The 20,204-nt window shown below is 43.0% G+C and overlaps 1 protein-coding gene across 8 annotated transcripts in view; it reads right to left on the reverse strand.

Moving 5' to 3' along the window:
- Positions 1-20,204, reverse strand: part of FAF1 (Fas associated factor 1) — a 327,508-nt gene that overhangs the window by 231,568 nt on the left and 75,736 nt on the right. For 7 of the 8 annotated variants that reach the window (XM_042845001.2, XM_065553822.1, XM_008167963.4 and 4 more), the window contains 2 exons: positions 17,552-17,598; positions 14,031-14,239 (listed from right to left, as the gene is read on the reverse strand). In XM_042845001.2, coding sequence (XP_042700935.1) covers positions 14,031-14,239; positions 17,552-17,598 — 256 coding nt within the window. Of the gene's footprint in view, positions 1-14,030; positions 14,240-17,265; positions 17,429-17,551; positions 17,599-20,204 lie in introns of all 8 variants that reach the window. The other variant, XM_065553824.1, reaches the window with a different exon arrangement.

Genomic DNA, 20,204 nt, shown 5'->3' on the forward strand with positions numbered 1-20,204 from the left:
GGTGGAGGGAGCACGCAGCCCCCTTTATGGCGCGATACGTCAGCAACACTCCAGGGGTCGCAGCGGTGCTCCCCCACTACGGATACTGCTAAGGGAAAAATTTCCACTCTAGGTGTGCGTGCTCGCCACGTGCACCGGTGCCGGAATACACATGAGCAATCACTCGAAGAAGAAGAATTGTTTCTGTTTCAATTTTATTATTACTCCTGAGGGCATTCTGTGCCAAAAAATTAAAAATTCTGCACACAATATTTTAAAATTATGCCAAATTCTGCAAATTTTGTCAAATCAATGTGGAGGCTCCAGCATGGCATTGCGGAGCACAGGCCACTGGTTGCACAGAGGTGGGAGATCACTGTGCAGCTCCCCCACAGGATACAGACTCAGCAGTGAGGCTGCACCCAATCCTGACACAGCACAAGGACCAGGCCTGCCCCAGACACACTCCAGTGCCCTGCCCCTCTGTGCCAGGTGCACCATGTGTGGGCAGGTAGGCTCCGCATGGCAGGATCCAAGTGTGGAGGGGCTTAGTGTGGGGGGATCCAGATGTGGGTTGAGAGGGCTCTGGGGGGGCAACCTGGGTGTTGGCAGCTCAGTGAGGGATCCGGGTGTGTGTGGGGATCTGGATGCACAGGGGCTTGTTGGGCGGGCTCTGGGTGCAACAGTAATGGGACTCTGCAGGGGGATCCCGGTGAAGGTGGTTGGGGCTCAGCGGGAAGGGGGGCTGGGTGTGAAGGGGGATAGAGTTTGGCAGGGGGTCTGTGGGGGGGGGGCGGGCTCAGTAGGGGGTCCAGATGCTGGGGGAGTGGGGCTCAGTGGGGTGGGGATCCAGGTGTGGGTGACTTGTCAGGGTGGTTCAGGTGCAGGGGGAGTGGGAGTGGGGATCATCGGGAGGATTATGAGTGCAGGTGGGGTGAGGTTCAGTGGGAGGGTCTGGGTATGAGGGGATCTGGATGCATGGGTTGGGTGGATGGGGGAACAGCTCTCTGTACAGGGATTTCCCCTCTCTTTCCCCCGCCCCCCCAGCTGAGAAGCGATGGGTGCAGGAGGTGGGGCAGGGAGGAGAAGAGCTTCCTGCAGCTGCAGGAGAAATCTGTGGGTGGGTCTGACCCAGCCCCGGTTGCCATGCAGGGGAAGAGGAAGTCCTGTCCTCCCCATCCCAGCCGGGACTAGCAGTTGAGCCCAGCGCAGGGTAGAATCCACCAGTCGTGTCTTCCCCAGTCCCGCCACCTGCGCAACAGTGATTTATCTCTCTGCCAGCTGCCCTGGGCACCCGAAACATACTGCTGGGGAGGGTCACATGACCGCTCTTGTGGCTTCCCTTTCCTGCAGAAAAATGACTTTCTGACAGGGAAGCAAAGCAAAGAAATATGCGGGGGACATAAATTCTGCGCATGTGCAGTGGTGCAGAATTCCCCCAGGAGTAAATAATTATTATAGATGCATTGCTTTTGGGGGTAATGTATTGTTGAAAACTGAGCAAATTTTAAATCAATATAAATATAAAATCTGTCCTTTTACAGAATCATATTTTCAGAACATAATGCTTAGTCACTTTTAGAAGATTACACCCACATTCCCTCACAAATATTGTATATACCATGTACAATCTCAGTGCATTATCAAGTAATTACAAGTAAACCAAATTAAATCTTTGCAGACACTGTAAGAATGTGGATGTAAAACTTTGAAACAACAGCTGCTCGAGAATCCCAGCTCCTTTCTCCAAGCCGCGAGGCGTTAATGCAGTAATTGGATACAGTGATGCATAATAATTTACATGAAAAATAGGTTATAGTATCCAATTGACTGAAATGCTGGCCAGATTAAACAAGGCTGTATTTAATTTATAATGTTTAATTAGTTTCCTTCCCCCACCCCAAGCTATTTATCAGGCAGTGAGTTTACTCTTTCTTGAAGATTTCCCAGATTTTGTTGCTGTGGTTGATTATGTTAATATAATAAATACATTTCTGTGGATCCTGTAGTCAGCTGTTTTAAAGTTTATCATTATACCCTTGTTTTTCCAATATATTTCAGTAATAGACCCAAAAGAATAAGGAGCTTTTATTACTAAGTTCAAAATCACAGTGCAAGATTTACATCCTTCTATTGTTTAGCTAGCAAACAATAAATCACCAATCTAGAGATAGACATCTTTCATCAGATTAGTCTTGCACCTACAGTACTCAGCTAATTTAGCATCAGAAGACCCAGAAACATTCCCTACTACCACATACTTGCTACTGATTCAGTTTCTCATTTGTGAGAATCAATTTTCTCATGTGCTGGAATCTTGCTTGACTTGGGGATTCATATGAGGATTTCTGTAATATTTTAACTCTGCTATCATCCAGTTTACCAATATATACACAGAGTGGAATTTTCCCAAGCCCTCTGTGCATGGGCTGAATCTCACTATGGTTACAAGACAAGGGTGGATTTAAGATAATTAATCCCTTTGTAGGTGTGGTAAAAGATTAATTTATTTATATGCATGGCAAAAAAGTTAATGTTCTTGCATTTATAGGTTATATAGAGAACCAAACAATATACTCACAGGAAATCTTAATATAATACAAACAATACAAAAGCCCAGATAACTAACCCTAGGAAACAACTTTCCTTCCTATTGCTGACACTTATGCATCATACATTGGGTGCCTTGCTCATTCCAACAGTTACTATTTATTTAACCTTCCTTTAAGTTCTCTTTGCTAGTTAAATGTCCCTTCTGTTTGGATCTCTAACCTGGGGTGGTTGTGGCATATTTCCATCTAGTGGAAATTTGATATAACTGCAATATAAATTCAAGCAAACTGAGAAACAGGCTAGACAGATGTGGAGCCTCAGAGAAGTTTTAGCCATATCTAAATGATATTGAATGGTTGTTTCCAGAAGAGCATTTTTGGAAGCCTAGTTTAATAAGAGCCACTTTCAGATACTTTACACTCTGTGCTTCACAAAGAACACCACACTTCAGTGATGAGCTATTGACAAGGCCGGCTCCAGGGTTTTGGCCGCCCCAAGCAGCCAAACAAACAAAACAAAACAAAAAGCTGCGATCACGATCTGCGGCGGCAATTCGGCGGGAGGTCCTTCGCTCTGAGCAGGAGTGAGGGACCGTCCGCCAAATTGCCACCGAACAGCTGGACATGCCGCCCCTCTCCAAAGTGGCCACCCCAAGCACCTGCTTGGTAAGCTGGTGCCTGGAGCCGGCCCTGGCTATTGATATGATGGCGATAGCGGAGAAAGATGGCAAGCTCCAGTTTACCACGATTCATGACTTTTAACAAGAATGCAGCTAATCACTACACAAAAAATATGATGTAAATGGAATTTTTCTATTTCTGTGAGATTGACTATGGATTAGATATAGTTAGAGCCAGAAAAATGAAATAATTGACATTAAACTCTAGGAGTATCTCCATGAAGAATTTCCTCTAACTTATCAGGTTAGAAAGATGCAGCTGAAGAGATGAACACAGTCCTAAATTCTCGTTTCACAACAAATAGAAACGTGGTTTCAAAGTAATGCAAATTTAGAGAACAATTGCAAATTGTTGATGAATCCACTGTCTCACATTAAGAAAAATCAGCTGACAGGATGCAGACAGGGGTATCTGCCAATAGCCTTTTGTAAGATCCAATGTGCCAGGCCCAACTGCTCTAGCAGCTCATCATGTTCATTGCAGCATTGGGTAAGTGTCAAACTTTGTGATGGAATTGACTTTACAAAAGTCAATACAAAACCAGATCATGCTGTCCACTTTGGGGACCAGGACTAAAGGAGTCCTCCAGGTGCTCTTGGACTCCTCCATGACCCCCATTCTCAATATCATAGGCACTTCTACTTGGACCATGTTCCACATCTTCTTGGGCAAGGGCTGAGGATTTTCTCTAACCAGTTGCCCTGGTGTGGTCTTCAGATGTTATATGGTGTACGTTCTCCCCAGGCTCGTGGAGAATACCATACTGAAGTCTTGGATCATTTGCAACAACTGGGTCTTCTGTTCAGAAGCAATGGCCTCATTTAATGGTAAAAGTCCAGACTCTAGGCTATCAGCTACATTGAGACCTAGTTCAGGGCTCGCTGGCCAGGAATCTATCAGGAGGGTTTCCCATGTTTTCCACGGCTTGAAAATGATAGACCTTTGTCTCCCTCCTCTTGCTGGGTAGCTTGATCTCATAATCAACCGGATCTATTTGTCTCAGAACCTCAAACAGATCCTACCAGCGAGCCATTAATTTTGACTCAGATGATGGTAATAGGAGCAACACCCTGTCTCCAGGGTGGAAGGTTCATGCCTCTTGCTTATATCCCTGTTCTTGCCTCCATTGAACAAGATTCTCCTTTGTGAAAGTGCTCAACTTTAGATGTTCACATAGTCAGGTGATGATGTACTGGGTTGCCCCAAGTGTGTTTGCATCTTGCTCCTCCCAACTCATCCAAGATTTCCCAGAGCTGGCATCCATACAGCATTTTGAAGGGCAAAAAACCCACAGAAGTTTGGAGTACCTCTTGCACAGCAAATAGAAATGGTGGGAAGAGGTGGTCACAGTGCCTAGACTCAGTCCCAACAAAACTGCTTCAATATCTCAACATCTTGTTAACCCTTTCCACCAGGCCATTTGTTTGCAGATGACACTCTGATGTCCGCACAGCCTTTATTTTAAGAAGAGAACATAGTTTATGCATCACCTGCACACTGAAGTTGGAGACCTGAACAGTCTATATTTCCTGCAGGAAACTTACACAAGCAAAGCGAGTCTCATAAGTTTGGAAGCAATTGCTGTCACTGTAGCCAAGTGTAAGGGTATCACTTTGGGGTAGGGAGTGACATAGTCCACCACTACATGTATATACTGGTTTCCCAAGGAGCTCTTCTCTAAAAGGCTCTACCATGTCCATCCCTATTCTTTCAAATAGGATTTCCACTTAGGGCATTGGGACCAAAGAGCCTCAGGACATTCTTAGCTGCCATCTATTGACACTCAGGACAGGAAGAGCAATACTCCCTTACTTTATGGTGCACCCTCACCCAGAAAAAGTGAGTCAATACCCAACTCCAGGATCTTCTCATTCCCTATATGCCCTGTGCAGGGAATATCGTGTGCCAGCTGAATTACAGCCCTTCGGTACTTATGGGTACCAGCAAATGAGTTCTTATTGCTCACAACTGAGGGTGTCTTTTCACATGATACAGACACTCTTTCTCCAGCAAAAAGTGGGCGTGGTGTCTCGGGTGCTAGGGGTCTGCTGCCTCCCTAAACATGGATACCACCTGTTCACAGACACTGCTCAGCACTGCATCATCATGCTCTTGGATGAAGCTTCCCCCTTGTAGTAAGGTCTTGAGGTCCACAGCCAGTGCCTGCCATCCCTCCATCTGTCTGGCCATCCCTGGTCACAGGGGGCATCCCAGAGGGGGTCTTCAGAGTCCCCCAGACTCACTAGGTCCATGGGGTCCGCAGGCCAAGGCCTGATCTGGGGCTCAGATCGTTAATGATTTGCCAAAAGGCTGGCCAGTCTGAGCCTATAATCACTGGGCATGCTAATTTCTCTGCTAGCACGATTTTAATTGAGTCAGTGTGGGCCCCAACTGTCAGTTCCAGTCACTGACTGGGCATGGGCTTTACAACTCCATGTATACACTCCAGACAAACAGTCCTCTTTGAGTTGATTTTCTTTCCTGCTAAGGCAGCTTGTATCACTGTCTGGCTACACCTCAAGACCCAGTACCTCCTTCCCTTGAACCCATTCTGGGATCATCAACATGGTGGGGACAAGTCCTATTACGTGTCATCTTCTGCCATCCAACCCTCTGCATAGTCACACACCAACAATGGGAACTCTTTCCTCATATGCCCCTGTTGCCAACAGGAATAGCAGATCACTGAGCTTATCCCTGCAGGCTCTGGCAGTGGACAGACTACAAGGAAGACCTTTGGACTTCAGTCATTTGTGTCCCCAGATGGTTGGTTATCTGGGCAACACCTCATCCAAACTTGGCCCTGTGTCTTGCCACAGTCTTCCTCTCTACATGCGTGTAGCTCAGGTCGCTGTGGTGGGGTTTGTACACATTTCCTGTTGTGCTTGGGGTTCGGTATCTGCTTGTGGGGGTCTGGTGTCCTCAGTGGCCCTCACTGGTGAATGGACTGAGGCCACGTGTCCCATCTCCAGCAACCCTTCAGCGGTGATAAAATTTTCCATCAGCTGCATTACCTCTGACAACGACTCAGGGTGATGCCAAAGAACCCACTCCAGGTCCCTCACTAGAAGTATAGATACAAACTGCTCTGTGAGGACCTACTCTGCAACTTGAGCCCTGGAGCGCTCCGGGAGAGAAAGCCATCACCAGCAATGCTCTTTGAATCATTGCACCATTTCCTGGGGGTGAGCCTCCTTGGGGGAGGTCTCCACCCAAAAACACTGCTGATGAGTCTATTTGCTAATATCCAGATAATCTAAAATAGTGGTCTTCACCCAACAGTAGTCTCTAGCCTGTTCTGGGTCAAGGTTACAGTATACCCGCTTTGCCTCTCACATCATGTAGAGGGCTAAAACTAATGCCCAATGCTCTGGAGGCCATTGAGAGACCAATGCCATCCCCTGAAAGGTGAGAAGGAATGCTGCTGGATTGTCTTGGAGCCCATGTTAGTTAACTTTACTGACATCGGTGGCAGAGCTCCCTCTGGCCTACTGGGTCTCCCTGTGCAGAGGGCAGGTTTTTACTACTGCAAAAAAGTCTCAAGTTCTTGCTGGTGGGTCACAACCTCCTTTAGCAGCTGCTGCTGCTATCCTGACTGGACCTGCTGCTGGAACTGCTATTTCTGATTGGCCTGCTACTGTTGCCATTCTGCCATCCACGTATACCAGTGCTAATGGTGCACCTTGACTGATGCCCCCTCTCCAAGGACTGATGTGGAACCTGTTACTGTCTCAAGGCCTTGTGTCATGCGTAGGGTATCATGCGTAGGGCATCATGCCTGCCTTCTCCACCACTTTCAGTGAACCAGCTCTCAGCTTGAGCTTGGAAGTCATCTCTAGGTCTCTTGCCTCTGGGTGCCCACCAGAACCCACACCCCTGGGTAAGCTCATTGTTCCCTGCAAGAATTGGGCTCATTCCCAGGGTCTTTTCACAGGCTAATTACCTCCAGTCCCTGGTACTGCTCCTCAGGTCCAGCTACAGGGCACAGACAGAGAGCAGACATCCATAGCCCCTCTCAGGACTGCAATGTCTGTCTAAAGCAAAAGGCAGGGGGTGGGGGAGAAGGGAAGGCTAGTCATTGCCTCGGGCTGGGTTCCCCTGGCTACTGAGCTCCTTAGCAGCCTCTCTTCTTGGGCAAAGGTCCCCCAACTTGCTCTGTGGCCAGCTTCACCTTTAAAGTTCCCCTTCTCTAGGCAGAGCATGCTCTGCAGGTGCGCCTAACCGGCACTGCCTGAATGCAGGGACGCTGATTAGGCTTATTGTCAGTGGGATGGAGCCGTCTCCCATCCTACTGCTATTGTTGTGCACTACTCCAGTCAAACCATTTCCAGCCCTCACACCTCACTGAGATAGGAAGAAAAATGCTGGAGGGGAAAAAAGAAGCCTGAAAAGGACAGACGGTAACTATTCTAGAGAGCAACAAACACTCACTCAGAGTCGGAAGAGTTTATTTTGGGAACTCTGGAGTAAGAGATAATGTGACTGCTAATGGACAGAAATTAAAAATAGTCAAAGATACTGGATGTGAGAGAAAGGATGTCAATGTTGACCTTTTCTGAAACAAAATGTTTTAGGTTTTTTCTGTTCATTCTTCTGTGCAGTACTAATTTACAGTCACATATTTTGTTTTATGTCTGAATCTTGCAGATAGTTGCTGTATGATCTTTGTAGGAATTATGGGCATTTCTGTATGTAAAACTTTATTATGCAAGGAATATAATTAAATACTTGGATTTAGAATTAGGTTGAGAGAATTCAACTAATGTACTGAGAGAAAGGCAGCCTTTTTAAAGCAAAACTGGACATTTCCACCTGGATAGAAGTAACAATTATGAAACAGTAGCTCCCCAACTGTGGTCTCAGCACCATCGGGAGTCTGAAGAGACCTGACCAGTCACATGTGCTGGCTTTTCTCATTTCCAGCTGCTACATCACATTAAGAGAGTTAAGCATGCATTAAATACTGACCTAAGATTATTTTTCCACTTTAGTAATTGTTCTAGCTGACACAGGGATGTTATGCAATTACAAATAAGAGGAAAGGAGTCCTTGAGACATTTTCTGTAGTAAAAGGTGGTCCATGTAATGAAAAAGATTTAAGACCCCTATCTATACGGTAATGAGTATGTGTTGTCTGAAGGATCATATACAGTTCAAGCAAACATATGAACTGGTGTAGATAGGCAACAACCACCATGGGATATGGTTCTGATGACTTATATTCAGATAATTATACATAATATGATCCCTTATAAAGGGTTTGTTTGGCCAAAGAAACAGGTAGTTCTTTGAACTAGTGTGCTAAGAAAACATGTGCGGTACTTTAATGTACCACCTTTCACATCTGGGCACCTGGACTCAAATTCTACCATATGAGAGAAGTAAAAGTGAGCACAGTGAGCTAGTTGCTACTGGACAGTTTTCCAAGTCACATATCCATCTCACCGTTTGACACAATTAACACATTCCCCTCACAGAGGATGCCTAGGATTGGAATAGCAGGGAGATGCAGGTCAGGAATGTGGTGTACTGATGTTGTTTGCAGAAGCTTATTCATCACTTACCTGCATTAGACCTGGTTCTACACAGTCCTATTAATCCCTCATGCCAGGGCTTTGAATCTCCCATGGTACTAGTTCTCTGAGTTAGAATACTTGAAAATGGTGGCAGTGACTCCAAACAGAGAGATGGAGGATTTTTTCTTTTTAAAAAGCCTCTTTTAAAGACAAAGTCTATTAGAACATTAGGCTTTCAAATATCTATCAATCATTCAAATGAAGAAGAGCATTACAATGGACAGAATATTAATTTTTTAATATTTTTAGATGTACCCAAATACAAAGTTTAAAATAAAATATGCACAATGTATTGAACTTGTCAACTAAGCAGAAGTTAGTCAGTCACCTTGTACCGTAACGACAGTTCTTCAAGACGTGTGTCCACTGTAGGGGTGTCTGCATCCCTGCGCTGCTGATTGAAGATCTTTGGTAGCAGTCTGTCCCGCCCACGCATGCACTGCACCTCGCCTGCCACGAGGTTAGCCAGCATGCGTGGGTAACCCTCAGTTTCTTTTCTACTGCAGAGTCAATGACAAGAACTCCAAAGTAGAGGGGAGGAGGGTGGGCTGGGGAGCACCCCCAAGGGGACACATCTTGAAGAACCATCATTACTGCACAAGGTAACTACTACTACTTCAACTAGTGTCCCTATGGGTTCTCCACTGTAGGTAACTCCCGAGCAGTGCCCACCACTGGAGGCTGGGACTCTGAAGTTGAGTCTGATATGGATGATAGCGCCAAATTTGGCATCTGCAGCTGAATCCCCCAGGATGGCATAGTGTTCTGCAAAGGTAAGCGCAGATGCCCAGGTAGCTGTTCTGCAGATTTCTGAAACAGGGATACCCATGGAGAAGGCGACAGATGAGGAGATCGACCTCATAGAATGCAAGCATATTGAAGATGGGGGTGTTACATTACGCAATTGGTAACAGAGTTTAATACAGCCCAAGACCCAGTTGGAGTGTCTCTGAGTTGAAACCGCTGTGCCTTTTGATTTATCTGCAATGCAGAGGAAGAGTCTTGGAAATTTTTTGAAGCTTCTTATCCTGTCCAAACAGAAGGCCAAGGCTCTCCTCACATCAAGCACATGAAGGATGGCTTCCCTATTATTCTGATGAGGTTTGGGATAAAAAGCTGGAAGCAAAATAAGCTGATTAATGTGGAATGCAGAAGTCACCTTGGGAGTGAACTTTGGATGTGGTTTCAGCATGACCTTCTCAGGGAATAACACAGTGAAAGGGGGATGCGCCACCAGAGCCGCTATTTCCACTACCCTTCTTGCAGAGGTAATGGCAATCAGGGAGTTAAGGTGAGTTAATGAACAAGTGGCCATAGGTTCAAATTGCAGTCTAGTCAACCCTTTTAGCACTAGGTTGAGATCCCATTGAGGAGTGGGAAGTCTGGGTGGTGGGAAGAGGTTCATTATGCCTGTGAGAAACCTCTTTGTAGTCAGATGGGAAAAGACTGCGTAACCTTCTACCTGTTGGTGGAAGGTTGCAACCGCTGCTAAATGAACCTCTAGAGAACTAACAGAGAGTCCCAATTTCTTGAGAGCCAATAGGTAGTCCAGGACTACTGGTAGGGTGGCTGTATTAGGGGTGACATCTTTAGGCTGGCACCAGATCTGGAATCTCTTCCATTTTTGCAGACAGGTATGACGCATCGTTCCTACTCTACTGTGTAATAGCACCTCCTGTACCTCCTCAGAGCAAGATATCTCTATGCGCTGGAACCATGAAGGAGCCATGCTTTGAGTCACAAACTCTAAGTTGGGATTGAGAGGCATCAGTGGATATAATGTCAGCTGTGACAGGTAAGTGTACCACATCTGCCTGGACCATGTGGGATCATGCTTTTTCTCTTGTCACTTTCAACAGTATTTAATTAATAGAGGGAATGGGGGAAAGATGTAAAGAAGGCCCTTGTCCCATGGGAGGAGGAGAGCATCTCCCATGGAGTGTCATCTGATCCCCGCTCTGGAGCAATACTGTGGACATTTCTTGTTCTGGTAAGTAGAGAACAGGTATATTACTGGTGTCCCCCATTGTCTGACTATGGGGAGTACCACCGACTATCTCCCATTTGTGATAGTCATGGGCAGTGGGTATAATAGACCAGCCTCCCCTGGTGCTGCCGCAGCCGCCGGACCCCCGTCGCGGGGTCTGGGGGTGAAGTTTTTGATTTCTTATGCCCCATGTAGGTTCTGGGGTGGCTGAGGAGGCAGTATGTGCTATTCAGCTTCCTAGGTTCATTGGTAATCTCCCTGGACCCAGGAAGCTGAGTAGAAGATACTGCCTCCTCAGCCGCCCCAGAACCTGCATGGGGCATAGCAAAAGCTTCTTCTGGACCTGAGAGACGCTTTTCCCCGGGCAGCTTGGGGTCTGGTGAGGGGAGGCGCAGCTACAGCTGGCCCAGGACTTCAGGCAGGGGTGGGGGTTTGGGGCATCGGCCAGCCCGGGGCTCCTCAAGGTGGGAGGTGTTGGGAGGGGGTCAGGACTTTGGCTGGTTCGGTGCTCCCCCAGCCAAGAGGGGAAGCGCTTGGGGCTGTTCCGGGCAGGAGGTGCGGGGGGGGGAGAGGGGGGGTCTCGATGTTACCAGGATAGGCGGGAGGCAAACCCTTTCTTCTTCGTTTTTTTTTCTTCTGTTTTTGTTTTGTTTTAAGGCATGGCTAAATAAAATGTAAATGAAGTAACAAAGAAAAAAGCTTCAAGGGAAGCTAAATTTAGCAAATCTAAAGGGAGGTAATGATCCACGCAGGGACAGCTCTAGTTCCGTCTCTAGCCGGGATGATTGAAAAGGAAATGACGAGAGTCACCTGCTAACTCTGGCTAACCTCATGGCAGGTAAGCTGCAGCGCATTCACGGGTGGGACAGACTGCTACCAACGTTCTCCGATCAGTAGCACAGGGACGCAGACATGCCTACAGTGGAGTAACCATAGGGACACCACTCAAAGAACATATGTTTCTTAACAGTAACATACTAAAGGAAGATAAAATGGAGCTGATTTCACCTGTCCTCTATTTAATTCACTCTGGGAGCATAAAGGAGAGATAAACAGCCTATGTAAGAGGGTAGCCTAGGCAGCATGGAGTTGTCACAATCACCCTATACTACTCCAGAAGTATGGGATGCGCAAAGAGTAGGGAGTTGGAGAGGTGGTGTAGCCAGAGTATACTGCATTCTAGCTATCCTGGGCTGACAGGAGGCTACCGCAGCCAGAACTCAAAATCAGAGCAGCCCTGAATTTCCTCTGAAGTACAACAAGGGCCTGGCAAGCCCCTGGACAGCAAGTATATAAAGGGAGCATAAAGGTGGTTTAAAGCCACCTTTGCTTCCCTCATTTCTTTCCCCACTTCACTGGCAAGAAGCAGTCAAGAATCAAGTCACTGTTCCTTTTTACAGTAACACTAAGCCAATATAAACTGTACCTTTTGAACTAACACACATTTTAAAAAGTTTTAATGTATACGAACCCAGGTAGAAAGTGTGGGATTTACTTTGAACATCACATTCTAGGGTGCACCATTATGAGCTATATGCACATGGATGGCAGGCAGCTATTTCACAACAGCACGTACTATTCCTTTCTTATAAATTGTGCAAAATCTTTCTGAATATGGGGTGCAGTTAATATTTTATGGGATTCAATTTCAACTGGTTCGAACAGTTTTAGGAACTATTCAGGTCTTTTTAAGCAAAGTTTTCATTTTCTAGATGTGTTCCCCAAAATATTCCACTCAACCCACAGTCAACCTGAGCCAATACTGCTCTGGGAGTTATGCCTGCAGTGTCATGGCTTACTACAAGAGGTAGTATCTGGGTCTCGACTAAGAAAGCAGCCTACATGAGAAGAAAAAACAGCTATATGTTTAAGAACACATCTATTTTCCCACCTGTATTCTAGCTGGAATCCAGTTGAATGCTGAAAAATTTCCGTTTTGTTTCTCCACCAGCATTGCTAAACAATCTTTTATACTAATTGATTTAATATTGCTATTGAATTTAGCTTGTAACTTTTCAGTAAGACTATCTTGACGAAGTTCTGTATGTGAATAATACATTCTAAGTTCTTGCACCGATCTGATTCGCCACTGCCTTGGTTAGTCATTTATACCTGTGCCAAGTGGGTGTAAAAGGGTATTATAGGTGTGAGTGCAGAATTCTGATTTGGTAATGTTTTTATAACTACCTTGCACAGATGTAAGTGACTGCACAAAACATAAGGAAGAGGACAATCAAGCCCAGTACAGTCTCAATAGACCAAAATAATCACCACTAGGTGTCACCCTTTGATACTGTATAAAACACTATACATACGAACAACTGTTTCACTTTAAAATTATGAGAGCAATTTTACTACCACACTGACTGCAATGTGGTATTTTATTCAGCATCTCTTCACTTTACTCCTAGTTTTGATTTTTAAAAAGTATCTCGGGTAAATGAATTAAGGAATTTGCTTCTACATCAGCTAAAAGGAATTCTTGTAGTCACAGTTTTACAGAGAATGTCAGTACATGACCCTTGCAACATGAACATATGTTGCAATATGCTAGAGGTATCAATTTATCATTCTTAGGTTACTTTTACAAAAAGGAGTCTTAAGGAAAAAGTGTAACTAGCAACAAAATAATGCATTTTTGAAGATGGGTAAGTAAATTACATTCTCCAATAGTCTGAATTCCTCCCAGCCCTGAAAAGACAATTAAAATCTTTATTTGCAAAGAAGTAGGGTGCAACCATGCCCAGCCCTGCACAGATTCAGAGGGAGCCTGCCCACGAGTGACTGATCTGAAGTGAGAAGGAGCTATGCATCCAAAAAGTGATGGAGATCACATGCTCACTGGGGCACAATGGCTGGCAGTTCACATCTGCACCACTCCCTACTGTGGACTGTGCCTTAATGCTACAACGAACCATTAGTCTCAGTCTGGTTTCAGAAGCAATTCTAAACAATTTGACTTCAAAACAATAGTTTTGCAGATTAATCATCAAAATACAGTGGTGCCATTTTATCTAAGGCTACACAGAGGTTTGTGAATGATCAGTATTTGCAGTTGTTACTGTTCATTTTTCTTTTTATTATTGTATAGGGTGACCAGACAGCAAATGTGAAAAATCGGGACAGGGGGTGGGGGGTAATAGGAGCCTATATAAGAAAAATCCCCCAAAATCAGGACTGTCCCTATAAAATCAGGACATCTGGTCACCCTATTATTGTACCACAACACATATTTTTATTCTAAATAAACCTTACCAACTGTGCAGCTGTCTTCAAGTACTACATCCACATTTCTGTCTCTGTATTCAACTCTGAAGTCAAGCATCCGTGGTTGTCTTTCCACTATTTGTCGGGATGGCACTACATGTCGAAACGCTGAGGATGAGGAAGGAGTTGAAGAAGATGCTGTAGGATGACTTGTGGGACCATAGGCTGGTCCTTGCAAAGTCTCTCCACCATATTCACTGAAAGATATATAGTTTAGAGAATTTAAACAGAACAAACTGATAACTGAAGAACTATTTGAAGAAACGCGAGGCAAGCGAGATGAGCAGTATATTCCCTTACTGTCATCCACAACTTGCACTTGTGACTGCTATATTGTATCACATATCTGACAAACAGGCTGTTTTACTAACAATGTAAGAAATTATAGTATCTACAACATTTTCTTAAATATTAGCAACTAAAAAGTTCAAAAGCGATTGTTTAAAAGCTGGTCCTACAGTATTTTAACAGTCTTTTGGGCCTCAAGTTTAATATATGTATTACAAATCACAGAATGACTTGTAGAGTAAGGAACACAATATTGCAACCCCATGGAAGTACTACATATCCATACCAGAATCCCAAGGGTATCCCAGGCTTAAAATTCTGCAGCCACCATTTCACTACTACATCATCAGGCTAGTGTCATCCCAAAAGAGTCTGGGAGAAAGTGCAGCAGAGATGCATCTGATAATCTTAGAGAGACAAACCTATTTGCAAATTAATCAGACAAGTTAAAGAGGAAAATAAATAATTTTTTTGCTTCAGGCAGTTAAGGGAGATTATATAGACATCAGTGTATCCGTTTAAGACCAAAATCTAGAAATATATGTTAATTACAGAATGTTGAATTCCAGCTTCTCCTTGAGCCTCATCTCCCTCCCCACTATGCCTGAGCACTTGCATATGGACCACAGGATAGTGAAGTGAATGTAGCTTTGCACAGATTAATTTGGAGAACTCCAGCTACAGGCTCTTCATTTAGCCTCTCTCCAAAGAGCACGGTGCTGGAGATTAGTAAGCAGAGTGATAAAACAAGGCATATTAAGAAACACCATTCAGGCCAAAGAGAATGTAGAACCACTTTGACAAAATGAGCATTTTACATACTAAAATGAACATTCCACCAAAGGAATCCAGGAAATAATGTTTGTAGAGTATGGCTGGAGTTCTGCTTTGCAGATGTCCTCAAGTGGAAGACAGTGACTACAGACATACAGTGAAATCTGTATGGGAAACTATCCTTACTAGGCAGCTCCAGATGTCCTGATGGTTGGTGCACACTAACAGTGTGTGCTTCAAGGATGGAATTTGAATGAATGATACTTTAATTTTTTTAATAGGGCTGCTGAAATTTGGGATCATGCCAATTTCCTTTTTTTTTTTTTTTTAATTTATTAAAGGGACCTTATTTAGAAGGCCATATTCCACTTTCTTAAAAAAAAAGTCAAGAAGTGTCTTGATGCAAAAGCTTTATAAAAAACTGTTAAACTCCCCCTCTCCTCCCCCCCCCCCACCCCGTGATGACATGAACTCAGTGAGCATAGCCAGTTGCTACACACACATGCTATATAATTAACAAACACTGTCTACATTCCCAACTGTCTGCTGGTGCAATTCCTATCATTTTACCTCCCACGTTCTGAAAAGAAAAAATTAAGTGTTATGCTTTTCTGGTAGTACAAAGGTCTCTTTTCCTTTTCTCTAGTCAGCAGACACACAAAGAGGAATTCTCAGCTATGTGAAACCTACAGGGATTTCAGAGTTCTAAAGTACACAAGGAATCTGTTTTGTTTTGTGCAGCTTTTAATTACAATATTAAGTACCACTAGGAATTTGTTATGCAGAGTTAAACAATGACCATATATTGATCCAGACTGTTTCTTTAAAAAGGGAGGGAGGGGGAGAGATTACTGAATGTTAAAATTAAAAAGTGATACAATAGTTTCTGTGACAATAATTTTGTTAGTAATCCTAAATAGCATTCTCAGGACATACTTCTTTAAATCACAACTGTATTACATTTGGTGACCGAGAGGATATTTGTTCTCTGAAAATATTACTTGCATCCTGTTCACCCCATTAAATAACATTAATTGCATAAAAAAAAAAAAAAAAGACCGCCAATAAACACACTTAGCTACCAGCAGCTGGACACTCACATAATGATTCAATTTAGCAAAACCTTTGCTTTAGGAGATTATGGGTGAGATTTTCAAAAGAGCATAAGGGAGTCAGGTGTCCAACTTCCTTTGAAAGCCAATGGAAATTGGGTGCCTGACTCCCTTAGGCCTCTGAAATTCCACCTTATATCATCGGGGGGGGGACCCCACAACAGCTTGACACACATTCAACTGCCTAGAATTTTTTTTAAAAGAAAGAAAGAGATGCTGAAAAAACTACAGAATTGACTTTTATCAAAGCCGTCACTTATTGCTGAACCAAAAGAAAAAAGTACTGCTAATCAGTTTGGTGAGTATTTAGATTGAAAATGCTTTGTATGCATATGTTCAGGGGGTCTCTGGGCCCTACACTAATACAAATAAAAAGTAAATATACATTCACTGCACTGAATAAACAAGGATTTAATCCTGAGTGTAAAAAAAGTGACTGTTGACAATATACATTAAATAAGTTAAGACCTAATAATTAAATACAGCCTAGCTGCCAAAATACTGATTTACTTACATTATAAGTAGCATCTACCATAAGTTAAGAACATTTTAAAACATCATATTGAGTATTTGTCCTGAATGCTTTGTATCACAACATTCTACTGGCTCTCCCAAAACAGCTGAATTCCTGTTCTGCTGTTTCCGATTGCCTCATCAGCATTTAGCAGATCATGCTTCAGTGACTTAGAATCACACAAGCCAAAACTGAATTCAAAAGTTTGAAAGAAAACAAGTGCATTGACTTTTTGAAGTGAGTAATCTACTTCCTCTGACACTGTATCCTTTACCTGCAACCCACTGAAAGGACACCAGTAACTCTAAGAGAGAGAAAAATTGTCACCACCTTTCATGCACGTGTGTGCATGCATCAAAAGAGAAAAAGAAAAAAAATTAGCCAAGGATATGGGGGCAATTCCCAGTTGATAGAAAAAGTGCTTTGGGATTTTTTAGGTCCATGCAGAACAGATGGGACCTCACTTTTAGGGAATTATCTGACAGACTCAAACTTAGTCAACTGTATATCCTATAGGGACTGATCCCACACCTACTGAAGCCAGGGGAAAGAATTCACTGATGTTGATGAGGGTTGGATCAGGTCCTTAATCAGTCTTGGAAAGTTGAGGGGTTCAGTCAGCCCTCCCAGGAGTTGAACTCATGGCTCTTGGGAGTCTAACTATTTCAAAATGATCCTTACAGTATTACATCTTCCTCCTAAGGGATAGAATTGGAGATGAAGAAAGAAGAGGTAGGGGAAGAGAAAGTAAACCTCCCACCAGGACTACTATTACACAGTACCTCTTTCTATGCATTATTGCTCCAAGCTTCTTTACTTACCTTTGTAGAATGCCATTTTCTTGTGGTATTACACCATTTATAGCTGCCTGTAAACAAAAGATATACAGTAAGTCAAACCAGCCAGGCAGCAATAAGACATCAGAAAAACTTGAGATATTTCTGCAAAGCAATTCAAATGGGCTTATACAAAAATGACTCAAGTTTGCTTAAAAAAAAAAATCCCCAATGCTCCCTAAGCACATTGAATATTCTCCATTGAGTTCATACAGAAGCATCTGACAGTGCCACTAAAGTACATTCTTGTAATAAACCCTATTTCAAAGGAGACAGGCCTGAAACAAGACTTTGGACCCAAACTGTATATATCTTTAACAGGTCAAAATAAAACTAAAACTTTCTAAATTTAAGGATTCAAAATGTTAGGGTGGTTAGATTTGTTTGATTACAGACATGTTTGAATTACAGTTTCAGAGCCAACAGAGATCTGAATGCAAGATGTTTGTTTATGCCCATTCACATATTTCAGTACTTTTAACACAGAGTGGACACTTAACATATCAAATCTCTATCTAGAAAGTATTTTTCCTCTTTAATATTTTTGTACGGTTCTTAATTTGCTATATGAATTTTATGGGTAGGTACCATGATTTTAGTTTGAATTCAGTTTCAGCTTCTATACCGGTTACAAAAATTAGTTTATTGCACACTATCCCAACTAGGTTAGCTCAATTTCTCTGATCATACGTGTTTATTGCAATGAACATTTCTCAACATTAGTAGTAATGTTAAAAAAAAGAAAAAAAGCCACCCTCAATAGAAAATTTAGTTTCTAACAGAAAGAATGCCAATTCTAGGATTCCTAGTTCAGGGAATGTTTGCAAAACATCATTAAGAAAGACAATACAATCTAGAGAACAAATGTGATTGAAAGGGGTGACAGCACAGGACTGAGAGCTAAGAGTTACAGTAAAACCTGAGAGTTATAAACACCTCAGGAATGGAGACTGTTCGTAACTGTGAAATGTTTGTAACTCTGAACAAATCATTATGGTGGTTCTTTCAAAAGTTTACAGCTGAACACTGACTTAGTACAGCTTTGAAACTTTACTATGAAGAAGAAAAATGCTGCTTTCCTTTTTTTGTAGTAGTAGTTTATGTTTAACACTATACTGTATTTGCTTATTTGTTTTGTCTCTGTTGCTGCTTGATTGTGTATTTCCAGTTCCAAATAAGGTGTGTGGTTGACTGGTCAGTTTGTAACTCTGGTGTTCATAACTCTGAGGTTCTACTGTACCAAATTCTACTCCCAGCTCGGATACTGACTCTCTTTACAACCTGGGGTAAGACTGCCAAATTTTAAAACTAGTCACTAATTTTGGGTTCCCAAATTTAGACACTATGGGCCTAACCTTCACAATTATTGAACAGCCAAAACTGCAAATGAATCACTAAATGATAGAGGTGGGTGTTCAGCACTTCGGGGGGGGAGGGGGGGAAGAGGGGAATCATGCCCCAGATACCTAAAGGACAGCCCTTAACAAATGGGCCGGCTTTCAAAATCTGACCCTTAACCTCTTTCCTTCAATTTTCCCACCTGGAAAATAGAAATGATAATACTTACTCCTACAGTTCTTACCTACTTCCAACCCATTTGGATGAATTTTTGTAAATCACTTTTAAGATTATAAATTATGCAGTAATAAAGTGTCTAAGGTATCCATCACCATGGTATCTGGGTGCAGTATTATTCGTTATTATATTATCATTAGTTGTCAAAAATTCTGATGTACATGTTGTGGGGATATTCCCTGTAACAACCTAAAAAATTCTATACCAGATGGAACGGTAGTATGTTTAAACAAGGAGAGTAACTAAAGCCAATTACACTACACTACCTGGTTGAATTATAAATTGTCTTCTGTCATGATTATAACATTATTCCACTCTATAGTAGCGAAGACACTATGTTCCCAAAACATCTGAAGCCTAGTATATGTAGGAAAATAATACTTAGAAAAGATTGGTATTGCGATAAGTGGATTTTGGGCATATCTGCATATAGACTTACTTTTTCTAGGTATGTTACAAGTTGATAAAAACAGAGCATGGGATCTTATGCTTGACCAAAGCTTTCGCAGTAATTAAAAAGGGGACAACTGTGTTGGAACTGGATTCCCAACATGGCTGTAACTGTAGCATAATGGCCCTTTAGATATAGTCTGCCACCATATGTGACTATGGATCCGATCTAACAAAGAAGGGCCCATTTTCCTGAATGTTGGGCTAGCCATCATTTCTTAGCATGAGATGATTCAGGGATTGGAGGGTTATGTATTAAACAATACTTAGCATTTCGGTAGCATGTCAAAGTCAAAATTAGTCCTCCAAACATACCAATGACATAGGTACTATCCTAATTTTTAAGATGGGAGACTAAAACAGTAAAGATAAGGAAATGTCAAGGGCCAGAGTGGAAGTCACCATCAGAGTCAGGGCCAGAATTAGAAAGCAGGAGTTCCTGGTTCCCGTCCCGTGTTCAGCTATTTGTGTAAACTTGTACACACACAAAAATTAAGACAATAGGCAGGAGTGCCAAGAAACTCCTCACATTATGTACCCACTCATGAACACAATCCGTACTTTACAAAATAAAGTACTGCTATATAAGAGGCTCCCTGTACTTTGATTCCAG

Source organism: Chrysemys picta, chromosome 8 (genome assembly GCF_011386835.1).
Source record: "Chrysemys picta bellii isolate R12L10 chromosome 8, ASM1138683v2, whole genome shotgun sequence".
Taxonomy (NCBI): domain Eukaryota; kingdom Metazoa; phylum Chordata; order Testudines; family Emydidae; genus Chrysemys; species Chrysemys picta.